Source organism: Chenopodium album, chromosome 1, assembly GCF_948465745.1.
Source record: "Chenopodium album chromosome 1, dcCheAlbu1.1, whole genome shotgun sequence".
Classification (NCBI taxonomy): domain Eukaryota; kingdom Viridiplantae; phylum Streptophyta; class Magnoliopsida; order Caryophyllales; family Amaranthaceae; genus Chenopodium; species Chenopodium album.
The window spans coordinates 41,326,640-41,351,270 of record NC_137834.1 but is presented as its reverse complement, the minus strand read 5'-3'; the positions used below and the strand labels follow the sequence as shown (position 1 = coordinate 41,351,270).

General features: G+C 39.1%; 1 protein-coding gene across 1 annotated transcript; it reads left to right on the top strand.

Annotated features, from left to right (window-relative positions):
• Nucleotides 1-5,567: 5,567 nt before the first annotated feature.
• LOC145631668 (uncharacterized) lies at nucleotides 5,568-18,957 on the top strand. Its single transcript, XM_081683813.1, has 9 exons — nucleotides 5,568-6,391; nucleotides 6,496-6,534; nucleotides 6,820-7,089; nucleotides 7,150-7,727; nucleotides 7,824-8,106; nucleotides 8,194-8,286; nucleotides 9,617-9,806; nucleotides 9,905-9,982; nucleotides 18,817-18,957. Exons 1-9 carry the CDS (start codon nucleotides 5,568-5,570, stop codon nucleotides 18,955-18,957), a joined length of 2,496 nt encoding a protein of 831 aa, XP_081539939.1.
• The last annotated feature ends 5,674 nt before the right edge of the window (nucleotides 18,958-24,631 follow it).

The following is a 24,631-nucleotide window of genomic DNA, read 5'->3' as shown; positions in this document are numbered from 1 at the left end:
AACCCCAAAAGGTGAAATGTAGCTTACTTGGACAATCTTTGTAATCTTCTGTCATCTTTTCGATGATAGTTTTTACATTCTTTTTGGCCGATTAAACCGCACCATTCGTTTGTGGCCTGTAGGGTGATTATTTGTGATGCTTGATATGATAGTTCTTTAATAGTTCTGCGCACTTGGCTTGGAAATGTGTCCTATAATCACTGATCATCTCATGAGGTACCCCATAGCGGCATATGATATTTTTCTAAATGAATTGAGCTATATGTTTTGCTGTTAGATTAGCATATGAGGTAGCTTTGACCCATTTGGTGAAGTAGTCGATTGCTACAAGGATGAATTCATGTACCCCTTGTCCTAGTGGCGTTATCTTTTCAATGATGTCGATACCCCAAGTAGAGAAAAGCCATGGAGAAGTATATGTGTAGAGAAGTGAAGGTGGAACGTGCTGCAAATTTGCGTAGACTTGACACTTCATACATTTCTTGACGTATTCGTAATAGTCTCTCTCCATAGTAGTCCAATAATAACCTTGTCGTTGAATCTTTTGGACTAACATTTTAGCATTCATATGCGTTCCACATATTCCTGCGTGAAGGTTTTCAACGGTTTTGCACGTTTCAGTCTTCACTATGCACAAGAGATTTCTCCCTTGAGTGGTCCTTTTGTGGACTTCTCCTCTTAGGAGCACATATTGTGAGGCCAGGAGCCTAAAAGCACGGCGTGCCCTTTTATCAGTATCAGGAGGGTATTCTCCCTTCGTCACGTAAATAAGGATATATGTATACCATGTCTCTTTATCTTCTTCCTATGCTTCTTGTTCATCATCAAGTGCGTGAATATAAGCTGACTCATATCTTCTTTCTATGGTCAATGGCATTCTGATTGTGTCCGTTGGAATTTGCACCATTGATGCTAATTTAGCCAGTGCGTCGACAAACTGGTTTTCTTCTCTAGGCAAGTACGTATATTCCACTTCATCTAGTTTCTTCGTGAGAGTTTCCAGATGAGCTTAATACGAAGCGAGACTTTCACTTCTCACCTTCCACCTTTTGAAGATCTGGTTAATGATTAGTGACGAGTCATCGTAGATTATGAGTTTCTTAATTCCAAGGGCCACAACGGTTTCCAATCCCAAGATGCATGCTTCATATTCTGCAGCGTTGTTGGTGACATCAAAGTCAAGCTTCATGGAAATCGGAATCTGTTCTTCGTTGGGTGATACGAGCAAGACTCCCACACCACAACCCTTTTGGTTCGAGGCTCCATCAAACTAGAGCGTCCAACTATCATCTTCGGTCATGAGTAGATCTTCATCAGGGAAATCATACTCTTCTTCTTCTTTCTCAACTCTTTCTAGTGGGAAAACTACTAAGTTAGAAACCGCAGAACCTTTATTAGCCTTTTTGGTACGAATTGTAAGTCAAACTGAGCAAGATTGACTATCCACCTTGATAATCTACCATTGAGTGTTGCTTTTTCGAACGGATACTTGAGAGGGTCCAACTTGGATACAACATGCATTGTATAAGTAAGCATGTAATGTCTTAATTTCTACGCAAGCCACACGAGTGTAAGACACAACTTCTCAAGCTGTGTGTACCTGGTTTCATAACCCTGAAGCTTTTTACTCAAGTAGTAGATTGCATTTTCCTTACTTTTGATTTCCTGTGCTAGCATGGCCCCCGTTGTTTCTCTTGTGTTCGTAAGGTAGAGTCAAACAGGAAAGTCAGGCATTGCTGGTGCTAGCACGAGTGGATTTGCTAAGTATTCTTTGATCTTGTCGAAAGCTTTTTGACAATCATCATCCCATGTAACTGGAATGTTCTTCTTCAGCTTCTTGAATATAGGTTCACATATCGAAGTGAGTTTGGATGTGAACCTACTTATATACTGCAATCTTTCGATAAAACCTCGAATCTCCTTCTCAATCTTGGGTGGTGGCATGGGCATGATTGCTTTGACTTTTATGGGATAAATTTTGATTCCTCGAGAACTGATCACATAGCCAAGTAGCTTGCTTCATTTTACTCCGAATGCACATTTTGCTGGATTCAACCTCATATTATATTTGCGGAGTCTCTCAAAGAATTTGCGAAGTGCAATGATGTGGCCTGGCTGATCTTTTGATTTGACGATCATATCGTCTACATACACCTCCACCTCTTTATGCATCATATCATGTAATAATGCTGTGGATGCTCTTTGGTAGGTGGCACCCACGTTTTTCAACCCGAATGGCATTATCGTATAGCAATATGTACCCCATTGCGTGATGAATGTGGGCCATTAATACTTGATTATATCCAGCATAGTCATCCATGAATGATAGAAGTACATGGTTTGCTGTGTTATTGACCAGAATGTCAATGTGAGGTAGAGGGAACCCATCTTTCGGGCTTATCTTGTTGAGATCCCTGTAATCAACACACATTCTAACCCTTCCATCCTTCTTCGGAACTGGAATCACATTAGCTATCCATTCTGGATACTTGGATACTTTGATGAAACCTGCAACCAATTGCTTTTTGATTTTTTCCTTGATTTTGAGAGGCACATCTGGTTTCATACGGCGCAACTTTTATTTGATAGGCTTCATACCTAGAATGAGTGGTATTGTATGCTGAGCTATATCCCTATCAATTCATGGCATATCTTGGTATGACCAAAGCAAATACATCAACAAATTCACTAAGAAAGTTAATTGACTCTTTTCATTCGTCTTGACTTAGTGTAAATCAAATTATTACTTCTTTAATAGTCCTATCATTGGAAATATTAACTGTTTCTATATCTTTGATGATTTCTGTTTTATTTTCGTGTTCTTCCATTGATTTTATTTGTCATTTTTATCATTAACAAAGAAATATTGACCAGGGTTAGGGGAATGACACGCATCGTAAGCAAAGGTACTCATTTCATTGAATTCATTGGTCGTTACATCAAGGAGGGCAAGGTCAGCTGTGACCTTGCCGGAATTATTTGGGATAGAAAGAGGAGACTCAATAAGAGACTCAGCGTTAAGGGGAATTACATTAGAATCTATGGCATAAAGGGGGTCGGCCTCAGATCCTAAAGACTCGTCTACAGACTTAGACTTAGACTCGAACTCTAACCCAGACGATTCAGATTCATCAAATATAGGACCTTCGCCAGTGGTCACTTCCAACATCTCTCCACTTAGCGTAGTGATCTTCCCCGTCTTGCGCTATCCCTTTGAAACATCATCAGCCGGAGTAATTAACTCAGAAGGGTCAAAATCTTTGCTTGATATGATAGCTTGAATGAGCTCAAAATCGTCATTGTAGACAGGCTTAGGTTCATTCTTTTCTAGTCCAAAAAGAAGATTAATATTCATATCATTCGAGCTTGGACTGGCAGGTTCCTCGGTTGTGATGAACTCATCGCCTTCGTTGACAAAATCACAATCAAGGAACATCTCGAAACCTGGCTCACGCTTACCATTGTGGACAAAAGGCTCAAGGAATTCATAGCATGGGAAGTTTTCCCCTTCCTTGATGTACTGGCCGTCGAGAGTGAAAGGGTATGGATCCATGGCCATTTCCGTCTTCATGGTTGGATCATTATTGCAAGCCTTTCTTTTTAGGAGAGCCTGTTTCATATCTTCTTTTGTTGGCTTAAATCCCAAGCCAAAGGTATCCTTCTTAGGTGCACTAGGATGGCCCCAAAGTTCAGCCATTTTCTTTCTGAGTCCGAGGGTCATTCCAGGGAAATTCCCTTGCTTCTTCATAATGGCATTAACATTGGTGTTTGAATAAGAATCAAAGTCGAGGTGACACTTCTCCTCTTGTTCGATCACGAGAACATCATCTAACGAAAATCCCTAGAGATCTTCATCTTAATCGTCATGTTCGACATGGACGATGGGAGTATCAATAACTTGAATGCGCATGAGGGAGGCATCAATGGTAATTGGAACCCCTCCATCTATAGCTTTCACCTTTTGGTGCAATGACGATGGGATCGCCTTTAGCTCATTAAGCCAAGGACTACCTAACAGCAGATTGAAAGAAGCCTTAATTTCCACCACCTGAAACTTGGTGCGACGTTCAATGGCTCTAGTAGTTATATTTAGCATGATAGTACCCACGTCTTGACGGCGAGTATTATCGTAAGCACGAATCCTTTGAGTAGAGGGGATCAATTCTTCATCTTTTATGCCAAACTTCTTTGCAGTTCGAAGTGGGCATACATTGATTGTAGAGCCATTATCAACCAGGCTCATAAGAACATTCATCTGCCTACACACCACAGTAAGGTGTAAGGCCTTGTTATGTTGGTCCCCTTCCGGGGGCAAATCCTTGTTAGAGAAGGAAATCAGATTATTGGTACTTGGCAATTTAGTATTGAAAAAGCTCACCAGTCCTTGAGGAGTCATATCATTATCAACTCCTATTTTCACCAGAGCATTCATCACACCATTTCAATGCTCGTGGGAGGTGGCCAAAAGATTCCATACATTCATTTCCACCTTAGTCTTTTGTAATTGTTTGATCACATCGTTGTTCACATGGTCAATGGGATCAACTATTGGTTGTGATTGCGGTGGAGGGAGGTGGAGGTGGAGTAGGCTATTGCAACCGTCCATTTTTGGTGAGAACCTTGACCTCAAGGTCTCCCCATACATCTTCACTAGTGCTAAGAGATGAACAGGCTATATCTTTGAGATAAACGTCATCATCGTCACTATCCCAAATTCCATTCACTTCTTCACAATTTGAAACAAATACAACTTCTGGTAAAGGTTCATTCACATGTTGAATGAGTATTGACGGATCAAAGGAGAATTCATCTCCTATGATAGCCAAAGCTTCATAAAGGGGAAATGTTTTATTATTGGGCTTCTTGCCCCTTAGAGGGACAGGAAGTTGATTAGCATCAATGAGGTCTTAGATTGCATCCTTCAACCTCCAACACTTTTCAGTAGTATCACCTTTGCCTTGATAAAAATTACAATGAGCATTAAGGTCATAGCTAGCAGTTCTATTCTCTGGTCGAGGTTCTGGAAAGGGTCCAATTGGCATAATCAGTCCTTGACTATGAAAGCGATCAAAAGCAGCATTGTAGCTCATTTTCAAAGGCGTGTAAACCCTCCTTTTCATTTGGAATCTCTGAGTGAGAGCATTAAGAGCTAACACATCATTGACATTGACGTTGTTGGCAGCATTATTGGGCTTGGAAGACGAAGAAGAAGGAGTGTTTTTCTTCTTGTTTTTTAAAGTGTTGTTGTTGTTATTGTTTCTACCAGCAGTCTTCATCAATTCATCTTCGATATTGATCCCAATATCGTACATAGCTTTGAAGGTATTCAAAGGCAGAAACTTCAAGTGTTGCTTGTACTTATGAGTCATATTTGCAATAAATAGGCGAAACATCTCTTTCTCTTTGGGAGGATCCACCAAGAGTGCAGCTAATTCTCTCTACCTGCTTAGATAAGTAGTGAAGCCTTCATTCTCCTTTTGAGAATGGAAAGTTCACGTTCAGAAGTCTTGGCTTTGATGTTACACTTGTAACGGTTCATAAAGCTTTCAGTAACATCCTCCCAAGTTATGTGGGCTAATGCTCTTGTTTTTTATGTGGTTGGTTTTTATCCTACTATTGCTGCTGTTCTTCGTTTCTTTACTCGACAATGGAATGATATGCAAAAACCAGATGTGTATTGGCATGATGATGGGTACTTTATTATCAATATGTGTTCTAGTGTTGATAGAGATACTATTCTTTGTTCTGGTCCTCATATGTTCTTTGGAAAGCCTGCAATAGTGAAGCCTTGGTGCCCTGATTTTGATTTTCATGCTGAAATACTTAGAACTATTCCTCTTTGGGTTAAATTCCCTAATCTTCCACTTAATTGTTGGGGATCTCACACTCTTAGCCGCCTTGGTAGTTTGCTTGGAGTGCCAATTTGTGCTGATGAGTGTACTACTAGACAGCTTAGAGTGTCTTTTGCTAGAGTTCTAATTGAGATTGATGTTACAAAGCCTATGCCAACCTCTGTGTGGTTTGAGAGTCCTTCGAAGGAATTATTGGAGATCAAGGTGGTGTATGAGTGGGCTCCTTCTTTTTGCTCTAAGTGTAACAAGATTGGTCATGATTGCTCTGTTAAGCCTCCTTTGCCCAAGCAGGCTTCTAAGCAACCGGCTCCTGTTCCTCCTAAGCAAAAGCAAGTTTGGGCTCCTAAGCCTACCCATGTCCCTGCTCCTTCTACTGCTGTTGATGTTGGGGTTTCTGTTCATGGTCAATCTATTATTACTCCACAGGTTCATACCTCTAAGAATTCAGATGAGGGTTGGAGAATAGTAGGGAGGATAACAAAAAGCCAGCAAACTAGAGTTCATCAGCCTGCTTCTACCTCTAATGCCTTTGTTGCTTTGTTTGCAAATGAAATGGATGGTGCAGGTGGTTTCACTATTAATCCAAGCGGGGGTGAGGTTAATCCCCCTTTGGTATCATGATTTACTCTGTTTGGAATGTCAGGGGCCTGAATGACCCTGGCAAAGTTGCCTCTGTAAGGAGGTTGCTTCACTCTCATTCAGTTGATGTTGTTGGATTGCTTGAAACAAAAATCAAATTGAAAAATGTTCTCACTTATCAGAAGAAGTTTGGCTCTTCTTGGCTTTGGTTGTGTAATTATGACCATTCTCCCAAAGGGAGGATTTGGCTTGGTTGGAATGTGGATAGAGTAACTGTTAATGTCTTGAAGACTCATGAACAGTTCATTCATTGTACTGTTTCTTCTAAGGATCTCTCTACTTAAATTTTTCTCACTGTTATCTATGGTCTTCACTCCATTCATGATAGGCTTTCTTTGTGGGAGGGGCTCAGAAGCATCTCTATCCAGCTTTCTCCGTGGCTTTGTGTTGGTGACTATAACTCTGTTCTTCATGCTTCTGATAGGCTTCATGGTGCTGATGTTACTAATTATGAGACTAGAGACTTTCAGAATTTGGTTGATGATTTGGACCTTACTAAACTCAAAAGCAAAGGGTCCTTCTACTCTTGGTCTAATAAGGCTCATACTGGCCCTAGAACGCTCTCTAGACTTGATAGAGCCTTTGGTAATCAAGCTTGGTTAGCTTCTCATAGGCATGTGTAGACTGTTTATCTCCCCCCATCTTTATATGATCATAGTCCTGTTTTGCTGGATATTTGCTCTGGCCCTGTTGGGAAAGGTAGACCTTTCCGGTTTCTAAATTGTATTGCTGATCACCCTGATTTTCTTGATACTGTTTCGCAGGCTTGGGGCTCTGGTAGTTCTGTTTGGCAGAAGCTCAATTCTGTGAAGTCTAGTATCAAATCTCTTACTAGCAAGCAGTTTGGTAACATTGAGGGAAAGATTGATCAGGCTAATGATGAGCTTACTAGAATTCAAACCTTAATGGCTCAGAACCCTACTGATTTGGATTTGTATGCTAAAGAATCTGATGCTATTAAGGTTGTTAAGCACTGGAATGATATTCAGGAAAGCATCTTCAAGCAAAAATCTAGGATTAATTGGGTTAAGCTTGGAGATGGCAATTCCCACTACTTCTTCTCTGTGATGAAGACTAGGCAAGCGAGGAATAGAATTAACTCCATTTTTTATTCTAATCAGGTGTTGCTTAAGGATCCAGATGCTATCTCTCATGAAATTATCTCTTTCTATAAGTCTCTTTTAGGGACTCAGGCTTCTTGGCTCCCTGTTGTTGACCTTGTTACTATGCGGAGGGGTAAGCAGCTTAGCTCTGCTGCTTAGAGCTATCTCATTAGGCCTATTTCTCATGCTGAAATTAATGCTGGCCTTAAGGGAATTGATAACACTAAAGCTCCTGGTATTGATGGCATTAACTCATTTTTCTTTAAGAGAGTTTGGCATATTGTGAAAGATGATATTTATGCAAGTTTTATTGATTTCTTTAATAATGGGATCTTGTCTAGGCAATGGAATTGTACAACTATTACTTTGGTTCCTAAAGTCCTTTCTGCTTCTCATGTTAAGGATTTTAGACCTATAGCCAGTTGTACTGTGGTCTATAAGCTCATTTCTAAAATCATAACTGCTAGGCTTGCTGCTGTCATTGGTGAGGTGATTGATGATGCTCAGGCTGGGTTCATTCCTGGCAAGCACATTGGTGATAATATTCTTCTTGCAACTGAATTGATCAAAGGCTATGATCACAAATTCATCTCTCCCAGGTGTATGGTTAAGGTGGATTTGAAGAAAGCCTATGATTCGATTGAGTGGGGTTTCTTGATCACTGTCATGCAAGAGCTAGGTTTCCCTCAGAGGTTTGTTGATTGGATCTGGAATTGTCTTACTTCTGTCTCTTACTCTATTCTTATTAATGGTTTTCCTGCCCCCCCCCCCCCTTTGAAGCTAAGAAAGGGTTAAGACAAGGTGATCCTATGTCTCCCTTTCTCTTTGCTATTGGTATGGAATACCTCTCTAGATGCCTTGATGAGCTTAGGTTGTCTCCTGACTTTAACTTTCACCCTAGATGTGAAAAGTTAAACCTAACTCACATGATGTTTGCTGATGACTTATTGATGTTTTCTCGAGCGGATAGTGTTTCTGTTAAGCTTCTCTTCCAAGCCTTTTCGAAATTCTCGGGTGCCTCTGGCTTTCTGCTAATCTTGATAAAAGTGAAGTCTACTTTGGAGGAGTCTCTGTTGATGTTCAGATTGAGTTGAGGGAGCTTCTTGGTGTTTCTCAAGGCTCCATTCCTTTTAGATATCTTGGGGTCCCTCTCTCTTCAAAGAAGCTTACTATTGCTCAATGTAGGCCTTTGGTGGAGAAAGTCACTGCTAGAATTCATGGGTGGATGGCTAAACACCTGTCCTATGCTGGGAGGCTTCAATTGGTGAAGAGTGTGTTGTTTGGTATCCAGACTTATTGGGCTCAAATTTTTATTCTTCCGAAGAAAATTCTGAAAGAGATTGAGGCTAGGTTCAGATGCTTTCTTTGGACTGGATCCTCTGCTCCTGCTAAGAAGTCTTTGGTTGCTTGGAATAATGTCTGTCTTCCTAAAGTTTGTGGTGGCTGGAATCTGCTTTCTCTTCCTGAGTGGAATAAAGCAGCTGTCACTAAGTTACTTTGGGATATTGCTCACAAGGCTGATAATCTTTGGGTTAAGTGGGTTCATATCTACTATTTCAAGCACAAAGATTGTTGGACCACTCCTACCCCTGCTAGATGCTCCTGGTTCTTGAAGAAGATTTTGAGTTGTAGAGATGTTGTGAATGATCAAGGGGGATGGGATGGTTTTGTTCAGGGCAACAAGATGAAATTCAAGAAGCTTTATGCTGCTATTAGGCCTCAAGTGCCTAAAGTTCCTTGGAAGAGAGTTACTTGCCATAACTTAGCAACTCCCAAGAGTGTTTTCATATTGTGGCTAGCTTTATGGAATAGGCTTGTCACTAAGGATAGGTTGCTTCAATGGCACATCTCTTGTGATCCAAAGTGTTTCCTTTGTCTGAATGGCAATGAAAGTGTTCAGCATCTTTTCTTTGATTGTGATTTCTCTAGGAAGGTTTGGAGTAAGGTTTTGGGGATCTTACGTGTTTCTAAGCCTGTTCAGCAGTTTAGTGATGAGATTGATTGGATGAAGAAAATCTGCAGAAGTTCCAGATTGAAGAATAAAGTGATCCAGGTGGCCTTCACTGAAACGGTTTATGGTATTTGGATTCAAAGGAATGCAGTTCTCTTTACTGGTTGTTGCAAATCAATTGATGCCCTTGTTCGGGATATTGTCTTTCACTCAGTTTGTAGAATCCCGGCGGGAAGCAAATATTTGATTGTTTATGTTCTGGTTTCTTTCGATTGGGTTCTGATACTGGGTTTCCCGTCGTTTCTTTTTGTATCGGTTTCCTTTTCTGCAGGCTGTTTCTAGCTGCTGTCTGCTGGTAGCTCTGCTGGTTTTGTGTTGCTGTGCTCTTCTGTGCTGTTGTGTTGCTGCTGCCTGCTTTATGTGCTGCTGCACTGCTGGTGTGTTACTGCTATTGTTGCTGCAGTCTGGTTGCTGGTTTTGTTGTGGTTTGGTTGCTGCTGCACTGCTATATGCTGATGAGTGACATTTATGTCACTCTTAGGGAGTAGTTTTAGAGTCATTTTCGTGTTTATTTTATCTTATTTTCCCTTTCTTTCTCTTGTTTTCCTTTTAATAAAGTTTCTTGTTTATTCGGTAATTTTGGAGCGTTTTAGTTTATTTTCTTTATTTTATTAGCTTTAGTTTATTTTCGTATTTTATTTTATTTTATTTTCTTGCATAGTTTTTGTTTATTTTTATTAGTTTAGTTTTATGTCTCTTATTTTCTATTTTATTTTATTTATTTCTATTTTATTTATTTTTATTTTTATTTTATTTATCCCAATTCCTTCCTTCGGTTTTGTGTGTAGGGGTTCGGGATTCATGTCAAGTGAGTTCGGGTTCCAATTTGAGTCAAACGCCAAATGCCCATTTCACAAGCATGCTGCCCACTTATCCATCACCGCACACCTCCCTTATCCTCCACCACACATACACCAGCCACCACCTTCACGCACAGCAACCTCACGCAACCACGCATATCACCATCATCCACCTTTCCCCTGCTCACTCACCCTCACCACCAAAATCACCTCTCACGCAACCACAGCAGCCCCACAGCCATACTCCCCTGCTGCCACCAATCAACCACCACCAACCCGCAATTGCCCAAAACAGCCACACAACACCACTCACCACCAGTTAACCCCTTATTCTCACACCAGCAGCAACAACAACCGTACTCACCTGCTGCCACCAACAAACACCACCAATCACCCCCGTACCAATCCGTGCAGCCACATCAACCAACCCATTAGCCCCGTATTCACCAGCACCAGCCACCACCTTCACGCACAGCAGCCGCACCACCACAACCCAAACCAAACCAAAACCACCGCGCAACACAGCAGCCGCACCACCACAACCCAAACCAAACCAAAACCACCGCGCAACAGAGCAGCCACCACCAGCATCAATTACAACAACAATTAAGCAACCAATTCGCACAAGCAATTCGGCCCTCAATTAAGCAAATCAGAACAAATTGCAAATTAATCAAGTTCGAGCAAACCCATTAAGAAGTTCGGCCGAACGTCGAGTCAGAGACTTTGGGGGCTTTGTTATTCGAAGGGGGGTGGTCGAACATACCCTTGGTTCGACCGAACCAACCCCGTAGTTCGGTCGAACCCACCACCGGTTCGATCGAACCATTCCACGAGCTTCTCACGCGAGTTTTAATGAAAATTGAACGGCCTTGATTGATTGCTGGTTGATGAAGATGTCGGTGATGATTTTGAGCCATTGATGATGGTTGTTTGGTGTTGATATTGAAGCAGCCAAATTCGAAGAAGGGGAAAGGGGGTAGCTGATTGTTTTGGAGGAATGTATGGGTTTTGTTTTCTATTTTCTTTTTCTTTTATTTTTTTATTTCCTTTTTCTTTTAACTTTTTCTTATTTTCTTTCCTTTATTTTTATTTTAGTTTTCTTATTTTATTTTCCTTTTTATTTTTATTTTTATTTTCTTTTCCTAGTTTTATTAGCTTAGTATAAATACCCAATTTTTGGGGTAATTAAAAAAAAGACATTCAATCTATCTTTTCTACTCTCTAATTAGTTTTAGGAGAGCTTCTCTCTAATTAGTTTTAGGTTAGGTTAGGATTAGTCTTCTTTGGTAGAGAGAGAAAGTGAGGTTTTCTTCATTAATGAACTTGGATTTTGAAGAAGGAGCTTGTTCAATCCTTTGTAGACCTTCATCTTCAATTAATGAGCAATTTCTTACTCTCTCTCCTCTATTTTTATTTGTTTATTTTGATTATTATTTTAGTTGTTGGTATTTCTTGTTGATCATGTTGATTCTTGATTATTTGTTGATTAATCTTGTTATTATCATGATTAGTGAGTAATTTCCCCATTAAGGGGATGGTTGTGGTGTAGTTGGACCTTGAGCATGTTCTAGGGTTTAGAATTGATTTATTTGTGATTAAAGTCTTTATATGCTTGATATTCTTTAATCTTCTTGCAAGTGCACATTGTTGGTTGATTAAAGGTGAATCTTTGCTAACAAGAAACGGAAGTTGACTTAGTTAAGGTTCATTAGTATCGATTGTTATTTAATAGTACCTCCTAGTATATGGTTCTAATGTGGAAGCACAGAGGCTATGTTAGGAGAAGCCAATTGACCCCGGAAGGCGGCTAGATTGGATTCTTAATTTCGATATTCGAGCATGTTTAGTTCATAATTAATTCAATTTCTATGCCTTTGTTTATGTTCAAGTGAATGCTATACCTAAACCATTTCCCTTAATGTTTTATTTCTTGTTTTAGCATTTTTAGACTTTAGTTCATTTATCCCCTATTCCGGACTAGCTTAATTGTTGATAACATTTGGTGGTGTATACCGTTCTCTGTGGTTCGACCCCTATGCTTGCCTTATACTCGTATTAGGTTTGTTTAGGTTGTATAAATTGTATTTGATCTAGGGATAGACAATTGACGACGCGTTTATTACCCTGTCAAATTGGCGCCGTTGCCGGGGAGCGGCTTCCATTACCGTCATGTTATCTTATTGAGACTAGTCCATTGTTTATATTTTATTTTGATTTGTTTTTGTTCTCTTTGTTTTGTTTGAAAAAATGGCTTATATTTCTATTCCTCAATTTGATAATGAACCATTTTGGGTGTATTTTAATAGAATTGAGGATTTCCTAGATGGTGTTCAAGGTTTAACCAAGGGTGATTATTGTGAAATCATCAATTGGGATTAAATGAGAATTTTAGAGGAGTAGTTGATAATATGTTAAATGGTAAATTTCAAGACATGTCTTCGGATGAAGCTTGGGATTTCTATTCATGGTTAGCTAGGGATAATTATGATTGGGAGAGGGCCAATCATGAGACTTATGTTCGGGATTCTCATGCTTTTAATATTGATGCTAATTGTCATGATTTGTCTAATATGAATTCCCATGATGTACTTGATGCTCCCCATAGTGACCATGTAATGCATGATTTCAACTCCCCTCCCTCTATAGCTCAATGTAATGAGGTACATTCTAATGATGATGAAGTGCATGTTCTTTCTCATATTGCATCCGATTTTTGCATGAATTCTAAAGGTGTGCCCCATAGTCCCCTAGATGATTCCAATGAGCAAGCTTTTGACTCGTCCATCCATGATGATTTGGACTCATTTGAGATTATGGCCCAAATATTTCTTGAGTTTCAAACGGTAGCCCATAACCTTATGAGTGAGTTCATTGATAAAGCTTCATTAGAAAGAGATGAGTTTGAGAGAAATTTGCCCCCATTCACTCTTGATTTTGAGAAATTTAAGGGAGATGTTGTTCAAGGTTGTGAAGAGGAGGTTGAGATTGAATCATTTGGAGTTTTTGAGCTTGAGGGAAATGTAGAACATGAGGGTTCTTCATTTGAGGATTCCATGATTGATTTTCATTCCCTCATTAGTGATGTGAGATCTTGTGATGAGGGATTAGCTACCCCTTTTTGCCTTTCTCATACACCTTTTTCTCAAAGGTTTAACCATATCTCTTACTATCCTTTGTTCCTCCCTTCTTTTCTCAAAGAACCTCTTAGGGATCCTCTTCCTATTCAAGCTTCCAAAGCCCCTAACCTTTTCATTGTTGATGAGGAAAAGAGTTATAATGCCAACCAAAAAGATTTTTGTGAGGATTTTTCTTTTTCTTCTTCTCCTTTTTCTTCTTATTTTCTTGTTTTTTCTTTTGATTCTTTTACTTTTTCTTCTCTCCCTTCTCTCAAGCATAAAGTCTCCTTGTACTTTATGTTTGCTTGTCATATGAGCATCGCGTATGCTCTATTTCTTGATATGTTTGCCGGTGCATATGACAAGCTATTGCGTTCTTTGTCGGGTTATTTACTAGATTGGTCATGCTTGGACGTTAAGCAAGCCTTTGCGGGAAGTAACCCGTGTTTTATTGCTTTCTTTTTCTTTCTTTTTGTTTCTCATTTTTGTTTACTCTCTTGTCTATGTGTATAGGTACTCGATGCATATACTCATGTGCAAGGATTTTGGATTGAGCTCCTTGAGAAGAAGCACACCAATGATTGCTTGCATTTGGAAAAGCAACGAAGACGAGGAATTAGATGAAATTGTGGACGATTTGCTCAATTGCGGGTTTCAACACCCACCTCACATTTGGTTTACTCTTTCCTTCTTCCCTCATCTTGGATTTGCTTTCTTAATTGCATTTGGATTGTATGATTATGAATTGTTGTGTGAATGAGTTTTCTTCCTTCCCCTCCCACCCACCCTTTGTGCCTTTATTTTGAGCATTGAGGACAATGCTCCATTCTAGCTTGGGGGAGTAGTTATTCGCTAGCTTGGGGGGGTTATCTATATCTCTTGGTGGTTTCTTAATCCATAGTCTCATGATTGCTTGATTTATTTCTCTCATACTTGCCAAAGTCTATTATTGAGATTGGTTTTCTATGTTTGGATGGCCATGAGCGCCTTATTGAGTTGACTTTTGGTATATGTAGTTTTGATTGATCATGCTTTCATATTGCACTATTGTATATGCATTCTTGAGTATTGTTGGTTTTGTGAATATTTGTGTGTATAGTGTCTTTCCATGGCATTCAAGGCAAGTTTCAAAATGTTTTGTTTTAAACTTGGACATAATTGGGTTTTAGCACCTAGAATACCCTCTTTGCTAGTTGTTAGAGGTTTTCATGCACTTGAATGTCGAGGTTGGTTCACACATATAACATTGCCAAGGTAGTAGAACTTAAGGGCTATGAGACCTTAGCTCACTTGGTTTGTGGTAAGATGGTTGTCGCTCTCTAGCTAGTTGAAGCTTTAAAGGTGATTTTTGCTACTCCACTACCGTCATTTTTGTGAGGATGTGTCTATTTTGTTCTAGCCTTCTACATTTCTTGCATGTGTGGCGTTTGGATCCTTGGCATTGCTAGCTTATATCGAGAATTTGGCTTAATCTACCCAAGATCGAGACCGAACCAACCTAGGGGAAGACGAAGGCAATTAGGATTTTTGTTTTGTTTTATTATTTTCTTTTCTTTTATTTTTCTTTTGCATTTGCTCATTTAGTAACCCAATTTGAGCCATTTTCCCTTCTTTGGCATAACCACATTACAAACCAATGGACCTTTGCTTTATTTTCACCTTTATTAGTTCTTGTGAAGCATTCTTGGGACTTGATTTGTATTTTTGGTTAATGAAAGTGAGAAAAAGAATGAAAAAGAAGTGAAAAAACTCAAATTTTGGTACTTGTGTTTATATTTGTTATGTTGAATGGGTTGAGTAAATGAGAAGAAAATAAAGGAAATGAAAGAAAAAGCCGCTCAAAGTTAAAAGAGGCGAGAGCAAAGAATAAAAAGAAATGAAAAAAAAAAGAAGAAAATATTGAGAAAATACAAAAATATTTGTTGTTTGGTTGAAAAAGAATAAGCTTGGGGGAGGTGTTGCTAGAATTTTTTATTTGAAAGTTGGTAGTTTATTGAATTTGAATTGAGGAATGATCAACCTTGCTTCACTTCTAAGTTTACCACCAATTTCCAAATTTATTTCCACACCCTTTACCCTAGCCTAAACGTTTCAACCCTTTTTAAGACCTTTTGACCTTAGTGAGGTTTAGTTACTACCGATGGAGGGTAATCAAGCCAAGCCTATTGAGCGAGCTATCAATGCCAAGATGTCGGGTAGCCTAAATGTTTTTCATTGATTATTTCTTCCGATTCCTTCGAGGAATCTCGAGATATCACCTTAAAAGTGGATGCAAAACTAGTGAGGATGCGGGAGTTTGGTTGGAGATAAGGAGGAGTGTAAGTCCCTCTAAGTTCTCTACCCTTTGCATGCTTTATGTGTGCATCAACCTTAGCTATTCTTTTGCTTGGCTACCTTTAATGTCTAGAAAGGACTGTATTCTTGTGCATTTAGCCCATTGTTTGTGTTTGGTTTGAAATTTCAAAACTCGAGTTTTCTTGATTTCACCTTTGCCTTGAATGTCATGTTTTGTCGAGAGTTGTGGGTTAAACCTCTTAGGAAACCCTCACGAGACCTCACTCGTCCTCATAGGCGACTTTGGGGTTTTAAGGGCTTGTTGTAGCTAAAAACAACCGTGATTCCTACGACAGTGAGTTAGTGTACATTCTTTCTCTTTGTTTCTATTTTGTTTCTTTTGCTTTAAATAATTCCATCTTGTTCTCTTTTGCCTTAGCTTTGCTCGAGGACGAGCAAAGGTTTAGCTTGGGGGAATTTGATGAGTGACATTTATGTCACTCTTAGGGAGTAGTTTTAGAGTCATTTTCGTGTTTATTTTATCTTATTTTCCCTTTCTTTCTCTTGTTTTCCTTTTAATAAAGTTTCTTGTTTATTCGGTAATTTTGGAGCGTTTTAGTTTATTTTCTTTATTTTATTAGCTTTAGTTTATTTTCGTATTTTATTTTACTTTATTTGCTTGCATAGTTTTTGTTTATTTTTATTAGTTTAGTTTTATGTCTCTTATTTTCTATTTTATTTTATTTATTTCTATTTTATTTATTTTTATTTTTATTTTATTTATCCCAATTCCTTCCTTCGGTTTTGTGTGTAGGGGTTCGGGATTCATGTCAAGTGAGTTCGGGTTCCAATTTGAGTCAAACGCCAAATGCCCATTTCACAAGCATGCTGCCCACTTATCCATCACCGCACACCTCCCTTATCCTCCACCACACATACACCAGCCACCACCTTCACGCACAACAACCTCACGCAACCACGCATATCACCATCATCCACCTTTCCCCTGCTCACTCACCCTCACCACCAAAATCACCTCTCACGCAACCACAGCAGCCCCACAGCCATACTCCCCTGCTGCCACCAATCAACCACCACCAACCCGCAATTGCCCAAAACAGCCACGCAACACCACTCACCACCAGTTAACCCCTTATTCTCACACCAGCAGCAACAACAACCGTACTCACCTGCTGCCACCAACAAACACCACCAATCACCCCCGTACCAATCCGTGCAGCCACATCAACCAACCCATTAGCCTCGTATTCACCAGCACCAGCCACCACCTTCACGCACAGCAGCCGCACCACCACAACCCAAACCAAACCAAAACCACCGCGCAACACAGCAGCCGCACCACCACAACCCAAACCAAACCAAAACCACCGCGCAACAGAGCAGCCACCACCAGCATCAATTACAACAACAATTAAGCAACCAATTCGCACAAGCAATTCGGCCCTCAATTAAGCAAATCAGAACAAATTGCAAATTAATCAAGTTCGAGCAAACCCATTAAGAAGTTCGGCCGAACGTCGAGTCAGAGACTTTGGGGGCTTTGTTATTCGAAGGGGAGTGGTCGAACATACCCTTGGTTCGACCGAACCAACCCCGTAGTTCGGTCGAACCCACCACCGGTTCGATCGAACCATTCCACGAGCTTCTCACGCGAGTTTTAATGAAAATTGAACGGCCTTGATTGATTGCTGGTTGATGAAGATGTCGGTGATGATTTTGAGCCATTGATGATGGTTGTTTGGTGTTGATATTGAAGCAGCCAAATTCGAAGAAGGGGAAAGGGGGTAGCTGATTGTTTTGGAGGAATGTATGGGTTTTGTTTTCTATTTTCTTTTTCTTTTATTTTTTTATTTCCTTTTTCTTTTAACTTTTTCTTATTTTCTTTCCTTTATTTTTATTTTAGTTTTCTTATTTTATTTTCCTTTTTATTTTTATTTTTATTTTCTTTTCCTAGTTTTATTAGCTTAGTATAAATACCCAATTTTTGGGGTAATTAAAAAAAAGACATTCAATCTATCTTTTCTACTCTCTAATTAGTTTTAGGAGAGCTTCTCTCTAATTAGTTTTAGGTTAGGTTAGGATTAGTCTTCTTTGGTAGAGAGAGAAAGTGAGGTTTTCTTCATTAATGAACTTGGATTTTGAAGAAGGAGCTTGTTCAATCCTTTGTAGACCTTCATCTTCAATTAATGAGCAATTTCTTACTCTCTCTCCTCTATTTTTATTTGTTTATTTTGATTATTATTTTAGTTGTTGGTATTTCTTGTTGATCATGTTGATTCTTGATTATTTGTTGATTAATCTTGTTATTATCATGATTAGTGAGTAATTTCCCCATTAAGGGGATGGTTGTGGTGTAGTTGGACCTTGAGCATGTTCTAGGGTTTAGAATTGATTTATTTGTGATTAAAGTCTTTATATGCTTGATATTCTTTAATCTTCTTGCAAGTGCACATTGTTGGTTGATTAAAGGTGAATCTTTGCTAACAAGAAACGGAAGTTGACTTAGTTAAGGTTCATTAGTATCGATTGTTATTTAATAGTACCTCCTAGTATATGGTTCTAATGTGGAAGCACAGAGGCTATGTTAGGAGAAGCCAATTGACCCCGGAAGGCGGCTAGATTGGATTCTTAATTTCGATATTCGAGCATGTTTAGTTCATAATTAATTCAATTTCTATGCCTTTGTTTATGTTCAAGTGAATGCTATACCTAAACCATTTCCCTTAATGTTTTATTTCTTGTTTTAGCATTTTTAGACTTTAGTTCATTTATCCCCTATTCCGGACTAGCTTAATTGTTGATAACATTTGGTGGTGTATACCGTTCTCTGTGGTTCGACCCCTATGCTTGCCTTATACTCGTATTAGGTTTGTTTAGGTTGTATAAATTGTATTTGATCTAGGGATAGACAATTGACGACGCGTTTATTACCCTGTCATATGCTGTTGCTGATCTGCTGGTTTTATGCTGTTGTGATGTGCCTGCTGTCTGCTGCAGTCTGCTGTTGGTGTTGCTGTGTTGCTGTTGCTGTGCCTGCTGCTTGCTGTTGCTGATGGTCTGCAGTGCCGGCTGCTGTTCTGGCTTTTTTCTCCTGCTGCGCTGCTGTTCTACTGCCTTTGCTGCTGTGTGCTGCTGTAGACTATGAGTGGTGTTTGTTGCTGCTGCTTGTTGTGCTTTGTAGCCTGCTGATTTTGTTTTTGCACGACTGTTTTGGTGCTGTCTTTGTTGCTGTAGTTTGTTTTTAGTGTTGCTTTGGTACTCGTTTTGTTGTTTATCTTTGTTCTTTTGGTTTCTTTAGTCGGTTTGCAGGCTTGTCTGCTTCTGGCTGTAGTTTTTGGTGACTTTCGGGTGTTTGGCTGTGTTGTTTTCTGGTTTTTTGTTGTCTGGTCCTGTTTTCTGGAACCCTTCCTAGAAGGTGGCCGGAAATCTGAGTCCAGTTGTTCTAGGCCTTTCCTAGAACCCTTCCTAGAAGGTGGCTAGGTTTGGGTCTAGAATTGGTCGTGGGGGGGCCTGTTGTTTTCAGGTCTTTTGGTGTTCTGGTGGTAGTTATAACTTAGCTTTGTAAGTTGTAACTTTCTCTTTTCGGTAATAAAATCTTTTTTTCCAAAAAAAAAAAAAAAACATCCTCCCAAGTTGCAACATATTTGTATTTAAGAGAGTAGAACCACTGTTGACAGGCATGCTCCAAGGAAAGAGGTAACCCAGTAAGGAAGAGTGTCACATCTAATCCCTTAAGAGCCATGGTCGCAGAAAAATCCTTCAAGTGGAACAGCGGATTATCGGTAGGTTTGAACTTGGGAATGTCAGCAGTGGAAAACATTTCGGGAAGTTTGTCCCTTATGGACAAAGAGGTGATAGGTTGCTCCACATAGGTGAACTCTTTAGAGATCTTACTCATTTGTTCTTTGATCTTGTCCATTGCAGCGGTAGTGACATTGTTTTGATTGTCTTCCTTTACCGTGTTGACCCTGGTGGTGAGTGTTTGCATCATGTTAGACAACATCTCAATGGTCCTCTTAATGTTCTCAATATCCTCCTTAGTAGCCATTGGTTGAAAGTAGACTGGAGATGGACTTTATGGAGATGATTGTGGTGGTTTCCTTATACGCCTCTTTGGTGTAAGAGGTTGTTGAGGTATTGACTCGAACCGTAACAATCTACCCCTGCTTCTGGACCAAGTGCTGTGACATCGAAACAAACACACCTTTAATGACCAGAGTTAACCTGAACCCATCCGGAAAAGAAAAGGTAAAAAAAAATTTCAAATTTTTTTTATTTTCTAAAAAAAAATGTATGGCAGGATACCATCCGAGTTACTCCGGAAAAAAAACAAAACAAAAAAAAGACACAAGACCATCCTAAAGTACGGTAAAAAAATGGTGCATGACTAAAGGAATAGTGTGTGCACTTGACACAACATGTGAGTGTTTAAGTGAGGTTATGGACACGTGTTATGACCGTACAGCTAGACATGACATCAAACCAAACATACGAACCACATAAGCACGCACAATGACAAAAAAAAATGACTGGAAAAACCTCTTGGTCACCGTGTCACGGTGCTGACTATCGTGACACAGTACAGTGCACCGTCAGACAGGACAATGCACCGTGTCACGGCGTTGTACACCGTGGAGCGACAGATCTGCCGTGACACGGTGCACAATTCCAGGCCTAAATTTTGCGTAATTTCCAGGTTTTAATCAATTTAAGTTCGTACTAATTACTTTGTGAATATAAAAACCCTCGGTCATAGGTTAAACAAAATGAGCAAACACATGTGGGTTAGCACCAAATAAACCACATTGCATTTAGTCACAATGATGTAAAAAAAGAGTTCGCAACCTAAGGTCAAGATCTATGTTCAACTATTGGTTAAGCTTTGGGTGTCAAAAGGGTACCATGGTTAAGAGTTTGGACGCGTTAGCAAGGCAGCCTCCCTTAAGGGTGTATGCCAACGGGCGGCTCCGCGAGTTCGTGATGAAATCAAACTCGACTCCATGGTTTGGGTGGATTTAATAACTCGGATGAATCCTTATTGCCATGAGCGTTTTAGGGTTGATAGAGCTTAAATCCCCTGGGGCTAAGAGGTATGTAGAACACACACGTTTTTTCAGAAAAAAAAACAAGGGAAGTTGACTGTGAGAAGAGAAAATAATCCACTGAACTGATTTAAGGACTGCCGTGACATGCTAGAGTGTACCGTTTAATGGTGATGCACACCGTGTCACGATGTACGGGGCCATGACACGGCAGTATCTGTCGTGGCGCTGCAGTCAAAAAATTTGACTGGTGCCCTGTTTTCCTTCGTTTGCAATCAAGTTATTCAACTTTTCCTACGGAACAGACCTAAATGCGACGTTAAAACATCTATGCTTATACAAAAATGCTAAATTAATCACAGGAATATTTTTCAAGAATCTTTCAAGTCTCATCCACTCATCTTAATTAAATACCGATCATTCAAATCGATAAAAAACTAAGAATCCTCCCCAGTGGAGTCGCCAAATTGTAGGCGTCTTTTGAAGTGCGCCTACGTTAAAGCATGTGTGATTATGCTTGGAACTCTTAGGAAGTTGGAATTGACATTATACGATTAGGGACAAGAAAAGTAGGGAGCCGCCAACAAGTTTTAAGGAACTTGTAAACTGTTCACGGATCATAACAGGCAACCACGATTAAGGGACAATGAAAGGCAACAATGATTGACCCGTGAAGGTTACACCTCATTCATAATCCATGAGATTATTAGCTCCGTATGGTTCCGAACCACGAAAGGAGGATCGGGGATGATGGTACGAAGTGAGTCATGGAGTCATATTCACTCGTATTAGCCTGTACTCGATTCTTATTGCGAAAAGTGATTCGTGCGATCTCTAAGTCATACAAACAAAATATTCAATTTGCTCCAAACTATTATTATTATAAATTGGTTGAATATTAATGCAGCACATAATTCTAAAATATTAGTGATCACTTGAATTAATAACAAGATTAAAAAGGAACCTAAACCGTTTGTCCAAATTATCTTATTAGGAGTGATTTTCAATTATATATTCCCTTTAAACATGCAATATGGTAATCATAATTATAATAAAATAAACATCAATATTGAAAGCAATTTAACAATAAATCCAAAAATATAAAACCGTTAGAAAAATAATAGAAATAAAAGGAACACAATTCTTACCTTGATTCTATTTGCTTGCGACTATAAAATAATAAACGAGTTAGTAACTTTAAGGAAAAATAATAAAACAATAATTAAATTAAATTAAATTAAATAAAGTTGATTTGGGGCCAAACCCTCAAATAGTTCTACCTTTCACGCCTTGGCTTAAGGACAGAACCTCGAGTAAAGTATGGACTCCTTGGAGTCCTTGAAGGGGGAATTTTAAAAGAATAAGGGTAGGCTAGTGTTTAGGCTAGAGCATAGAAGAGAGAAAAAAAGAGTTAATTGATGCCCCGTACATCAAAAATGAAGGGGTATTTATAGGGAAAATGAGTATAGGGAACACACGGAACCCTAAAAAGATAAAAACCCTATAAAATAACACCGCGACATAGTAGAGCGCGCCGCGACACAGTGCCAGGCACCGTCAGACGGGGGAAAACTGAGTGACGCGGGAAATAATTAGGTTACGGGAGACAAAATACGTGAAGGGTTTACGCGGAAAGGACATGGAGCTGCCCCGTGGCACAGCACATATTCGTTCAGCCTTTTTAAGTGCTAATTGATAATTTTAGGCCATTTCTAATTTATTATTTATTAATTGGGCCAAAATAATAAATAAAATAAGGTTTGGGCCAGAATAATAAAATAAAATAAATAAAAAGTTTGGGCAAAAATAAAAAATAAGTTATGCTTTTGCTAAACATCAAGACTAATCCATGGACTATTAAAAACTGAATTTAATTAAATACGATTTTTTAAGCACTCTCGCGATTTAAATACTTCATCCGACCAATAATGGCGGTGAATGATTGTTCATCATCGGGTTTGGTTTCGGGGAGACACTTTTAGGTGTCTACAATACCTAGATGTCCGACCGAACCTACCTAGGGTTCGGCTGAACCTTTTCCCGATTTCAACCAATTTTGTACTGGCTATATAAGCCCCCTTTTAGAACGTTTTAGGCAATTTGATTAGCTTAGTTTTAATCTTCTGATTTTTAGCTTAATCTAGAGAGAGAAAAACCAATAGTTTTGGCATTTTAGAGAGAGAAAGTGTGGATTACTCCATTGTTGAGCATGGAATATGAAGACGAAGCTTAATCAACCTCTTTGTAGAACTTCAACTTCAATGAATGAGCATTTTCTTACTGTTTTCTCTTTACTTTGCTATTTGATTTTGTGTTAAATTGCTTTTTTTTGTTAATTACTCATTAATTATGCTTTTGCTTTTTAATATCATGATTGACTTGATGATTGCCATGGATAGTGAGTAGTTACTTAGACAAGAGTATGGGGATGATGTAGTTGGAGTTTGTTCTTGCTAATAGTGTTTGGGATTTAAGTTGATTATGATTAAAGTCTTTATATGCTTGATTATTCTTTAATCTTCTTGCAAAGTGCACGTTGTTAGTTAATTAAAGGTGAATCTTTGCTACATGAAATGGAAGTTGATTTAGCTGAGTTCATCTCTATCGATTGTTACTTGATTTTACCTCCTAATATATAGTTCTAATTTGGAAGCACAGAGGCTATGTTAGGAGAAGCCAATTAACTCCGGAAGGTGGCTAGATAGGACTTTTTATATCGATATTCATGCATGTTTAGTTCATTATCGATTTGTTTCTATGCTATTGCGTGTTCAAGTGAAGCCTACATCTACCCATTCCCCTTGGTGTTTTCTTTGTATTGTCTTTAACTCAATTTGATCTTAGTTTAATCTCTTAGATGATTCCACTCTTTGTTCTGAGATAGCTTAATTGATTAGTAGTGATTACGGTGTTTAATTTCTCCTTGTTGTTCCACCATTTGCTTATCTTATACTTGTATTAGGTTTTTTAGGTTTTATAAATTGTATTTGATTTAGGGATAGGCATTTGACGACGTGTTTATTCCCTTATCACCCCGATTTTGGTATTGGCCTTCATTTTGATTATTATATCCTTGATTGTTATAGTTACCTCGGAAATTTTAGTTTCCTATTGTTTCTTTAGCCACCATTGTTATAATTGTCAAAATTCCCTTTTTGTTGAGCATTTCAATTCCCAAAATGCCTTGGACCATCAAACCTTGGTCCATTCTTGTTATTGGAAACAAAGTTCGATCACCTTCATCACAACTCTCAAATGCATGTGGACAACTAGAAGAATCGTGGTCATAATACCCACAAACATCGCAAAACACACATACACTTGTCATATTATTTGAAATTGAAAGCGGAGCAGAGTAAGAAGATGTACCTCTCCCCTTATTGTGGGATGGAAGAATAGGTGCTTGTGAGGAAGCATTCTCAAGTTTTGCTTTAATTGAGGTCATCTCCTTTCCCAAATTTGAAATTTGTGAGGTCAAGTTTTTGATGGCATTGAGATGGTCGATTGAATAGACCGTTGAACCACTTTTGCTCGTCGACTCTCTCTCACCTTCTTGTTATTCCATATGGTATCTCACCACATCCTCAATTAGATCCACAACTTCTTCTTCCGTCTTATTCATGATAGGGCCAATGGCACCAGCATCCAAACAAGATTTGTCTTGAGGACTCAATCCTCCATAAAACATTTGAATGATTTGGTATGTTGGAATCCCATGATGAGGACATTCTCGTTAGTACTCTGATCACGGGTAAAAGTAGGTCGTTAGT

Excerpts from the sequence above, each read along its gene's own strand:
- LOC145631668 (XM_081683813.1), top strand. The coding sequence starts at position 5,568 with ATGTGGGCTAATGCTCTTGTTTTTTATGTGGTTGGTTTTTATCCTACT. Across the intron at positions 6,392-6,495 it reads TCTAATGCCTTTGTTGCTTT|GGGCCTGAATGACCCTGGCA; the intron begins GTTTGCAAATGA and ends TTGGAATGTCAG. Across the intron at positions 8,107-8,193 it reads ATTGATGATGCTCAGGCTGG|GTGTATGGTTAAGGTGGATT; the intron begins GTTCATTCCTGG and ends CATCTCTCCCAG.